The 4,439-nt window shown below is 44.7% G+C and overlaps 1 protein-coding gene across 4 annotated transcripts in view; it reads right to left on the reverse strand.

Moving 5' to 3' along the window:
- Positions 1 to 3,161: 3,161 nt before the first annotated feature.
- Positions 3,162 to 4,439, reverse strand: part of LOC107265504 (transcription factor Sp9) — a 20,053-nt gene continuing 18,775 nt past the window's right edge. For all 4 annotated transcript variants that reach the window (XM_025082772.1, XM_015735012.2, XM_025082773.1 and 1 more), the window contains exon 4: positions 3,162 to 4,439. In XM_025082772.1, the coding sequence (XP_024938540.1) occupies positions 3,947 to 4,439 (493 nt within the window). In that variant the 3' untranslated portion in view covers positions 3,162 to 3,946.

Raw genomic sequence — 4,439 nt, forward strand, 5'->3', positions numbered from 1 at the left:
CAATCGAATTGACTTTTACGAGTCATCGTTGGGAGATATTATGTGGCTGATGGATTGTGCGGGTCTGGGGTCTTTGGTTGAATGTCTGAGTAAGTTTTCCTTTAAAGATGTTTGCGTGCGGGAACGTCGACGATAAATCGACGTCTTGCGACAGGCGTCGGTACTACGCCGAAATATGACGTGGGGACGTTAACACGTCGTGGGACTCGGGCTGGGTACGTCAAAACTGGTTAAAATTAATCCTGGAGTCTACCGACGTGATTTGTCACTGTTTGGTCTTGTACCGATGTATTTTTTAATGTGAACTTCTTTGCTCATTTTGTCTAATAATTGGTATAATAAATAGTCTCCTTTGATGTTTCTTCATTATAGGTTATAACACTTTGTTGAAGTCTTAGAGGACAGATAACTGGTATTAAATTAAAATTTGAACCTTTGTCAGTGCGCGCACCGTTTTTTTTTTATTGACTTACGATATATTGTCAACAACCCTTTACTGGGGTCATTCTAATTAATGCAGTTCAATTATTAACAATCGGCGGCGCGCTTAACGATCCTACTGGGTAAGCCAGTCCGAGACAGAACTCAATTAGGGTAAATTCTGATAACGAAGTTATTGTGGCTAAAGTCGATTGGCCGACGGTGAAATATGCGCTGGCGTCATTGAGGACACCGGTGACACCCTCTCCGAGTCTCGTATCGACCAACCAGATACTTTGATGACCTTTAACAACGAGCAATTAACGCGAATCGTCAGTAATGGGATCATAGTGTCACGTTACGTAGGGATATGACCAGTGTCCGAACGGTGTTGTTTGACCCTTATGGCAATTTTATACATGCTTATGTGACACCGGAAAGTGGGGTTAGTATACAATAATTGCTAGGGTAAAAAAAATAAAATTTTCCAACTAATTAATTCACTTTTATATCTCTTTTAATTACGATATATATTATAATTATTTTAACAAGCCGTCGTTCCTCGGTATGCGATTGGCAAAAATTTATAAATTTCTTTCTAAAGGCTCTCTCCATAGACGGCGTGGCTAATTCGAGGATAATTTACGCGAGTTTCTCATTCTAGAAACTCTCGACTCGAGTGCGCACTCGAGTCCTCTCTTAGCAGAAGCTGCCTTAATATAGGCAGTTGGTCTGGAGGAGTCATGAGGCCCTATCCTGAACAGGCCCCAGTGTAACCTCTGAAGGAGCCGCCGTGGTTACTCGTGGAGGTCCTTCTCTAGAGGGCGGCGCTTTGGTAACTGGACGCGTGCCGCGTTCCATGTATGTTCACGTCACTCTTCGATATACACATATGTGTTATAGGAACGTATACGCCTACGCATGTTACGAATAGGACGTGTGGGTGCTGCTAACCATATGCCTACCGGCTTGTTAGGGCCTTTTGTCATGGCGATAGGTCTCGCGACCAGACCTGCCACTCTGCCAAGATTGAAAACCAAGAGAATCTATGAGAAGATCCTTGAGAATCTCACGAGCGATGACCCAGTATTTCGAAAATGATAAACTTTTCTTTTAGACGGATAAAAGTTAGAAAATGAATTTCAAAATTAAAACATCAATTTAAAATAATTATATTCAGTGACACACAGCTTGTGAGATATACATATATCATGCTCCTGAAAAATGAGAAAGATGTTAAAGAAAAATCTAGCCACAGCATCCCAATGGACCAATAAAATCATTGTGCTTGATTTAAATGAGATAATATCAATTGGATATAATAAACAACTGGAAAGATGCTCTCGCGAAGGAGATAAGTACGGTGAGTTAGTCCCGGCTTATGGGGCGAGAATGTTAAGGGTAGTCGAAATCGCCGACAGGCAAATGTAGAGGGTGAGCATTTGCGAACAGTGGCTGGTACGGTGGCTTGGGGGTTGCAAATTGAATAACAAACGTTTCACCCTCCTTGGTTAAATCACCGAGAAGCCAGCCTGGAACGGTTCTACTACCGTATGCGGGATCGAGAGTCCTGACATTAACCGCACCCCCCACGAATTGGCTCGACTCTTGGGGACGACCCCTGCGAATCACCCCGTCCTATCCCGTCCCAGTGCCATCCCCAAAAGACCGTTGCTTTGCATAACGATCTTATTTCGTAATCTCAGCCATATTGATCCGCTTTACGGTGCCAGGGCAATTCTGGGAAATTATTTATTCCCGTAGAAGGCACAACGCAGGTCCTGCTGTCAGTAGTTCTCTGTGTGTTACGTACACGCAGTGATGCACCTCGTGGAAGGTGGGCATGTACCAACAGCTAGGTATATGAAAGGTGGCGCGTTGGCTGTAGCAAGGCCATGGGTTATCGAATGTCGGGGGGATAAAAAGGGACGATGACGAGCCGAGTCATTCCCGCTAATAATGCGGAGCACTCGATTATCTTGGTGAGTCCTGGTGAACCTCAAAGTCAGCCCACTGAGTCGAGGATGACTTGGCAGACGCCGTATTAAAATTATATTTGTCCCACCGAATTCATCCTCCAAGGCAAATTAAAGTAATCAGTTTGTAACGAAACGTGCACGGCCATGCTAATACAAACAGTTGATTAGACACTGGTAATAAATCGCAGCGATACAGTTGGTTTTATAATAACTTTGACATATAACATAGCGGCCATCTTATATACTTATTTATCGGTACTTTTGACTAGAATTCTCAATAAGGCAGCCTGTGAAGACTTCTTCGTGGATGTGGGATATGAGGATGATGGGGTGAGTTCTCCTCTTTGGGGTTGTACTGCTTACTGCTCCTGGTTGGCAGTTACTGCTGGTGGCTGATGGTTGTAGTGGTAGAAAAACGGGGGTTGATGTTATGACGGGACATTTCATGGCTCGGAGAATCCGGAACCTAACGGCCCGTACGATATTGCTGCCGCATTGGTACCGACCCCTGGCTTTTTGCCTTTATTACCCTTGCGAATATACATATATACTCTTGGTTGGGTATGCGCTGAATTTTTTTTTTTCTTAAGGAAGTCAAATCGTGGGAGAACGTGGAAGAGAGGAAGGGCGACCTGTAAGTGCTTTTTACTGGGAAACGAAAGAAAAAAGAATGTTTTAAGGGATTAGGTGAAAGAAGGGATAAAATTCGAGAAGGAAAATATAGTGACGAGCGTGCAGACGTATAAGAGTGAAATTGGCACGTTTACTCACAAAAGCATCGTTTATTTTTCCTCAGGATCTCTCTTTAAACTGAATTCATAATATTTATAATAATACTATAATAATAATTAATAATTAATTAATTGTTCGTAATAAGTAAATATCTCATTAATAATTATTCGCAATAATAGCAGTAGTAAGATACTAGCTGTTAAAAGGGGGAAAACCGGGCATGATATGGGAAGGGGGACCTCACCGCTACTTCTTCGGTGATGACCTTTTTGTTCTCGAGTGTCATGGGCCTTTTTTTATTTCGATCTAAGCATTTTCTTACTACTTACAATCCTCCCTGCATTAGTTTCATCTTAATACACACCCCGCGACTACGTACATCTTCACGGAGGATTATCAGATTCGCGATAAGATGGGCTCGAAATTGAATCCCTGTGCAATTATTACGTACAAGGAAATCGCAATACTAATCCCGAGGTTTGCCGACAGCTCAGGTACGGCAGTCAGATGTGGCCCCGTGGATTCTAGAGGATAATTTAGGGGACGCGAGTGCCTGATATTGGTGTATGGTACAGCCGTGTATGTGCGTGGGTGTGTGTCCTCTGTGAATTTTATACAATATTATATCGCATTAAATATAATATCATCTCTCGCGCACTATGTATAATATTTACACATAAGATCGGTAGTAAGTTAGAGAGGTGGTATCCAATGTCCTCGGTGATCAAAGCGCTTCCGGCGACACGGACTTTGGAGTTAGGGTCTACGGGAAGGGGGGGGGTGAGGGTGGGGGGAGGACTTTAAGGCTCATGAGCCTACATACTATGTACAGGTGACGGGGACGAGGGTGATGGTGTCTGTGCATTTCCCGGTGTACCAGGATTCTGGGTAACCGTATAAGAGTTCTGAGCCTGGTGATGGTGCTGAGACTGTTGCTGTTGTTGGTGAAGATGATGCTGTTGCTGCTGCTGCTGCTGCTGGTGATGATGGTGCTGCTGCTGCTGCTGCTGCTGCTGCTGATGATGCTGATGCTGATGGGGGTGGTGATGGAGCTGCTGGTGATGGTGATGGTGATGATGGGATTGTTGGTGTGTCATAAGACCGGAAGTGGCAGAACCACTTCCATTAGCACCGCCACCCCCATGATGCTGTATCAAGTTCAAGTTGAGTGGGTAGGAAAGTGTGGGAGAGCCCAGAGCCGTGGTGCCGTTATTACAGGAGGTGCTTGTGGTACTAGTAGTGGCGGTGGCGTCGATGGTCGTCGAGGCGGCGGCAGCGGCTGCGACGGCGGCGGCTGCTGCTGCGGCC

This window comes from Cephus cinctus, unplaced genomic scaffold (assembly GCF_000341935.2).
Source record: "Cephus cinctus unplaced genomic scaffold, Ccin1 Ccin1_scaffold0227, whole genome shotgun sequence".
In the NCBI taxonomy this organism is placed as follows: Eukaryota; Metazoa; Arthropoda; class Insecta; order Hymenoptera; family Cephidae; genus Cephus; species Cephus cinctus.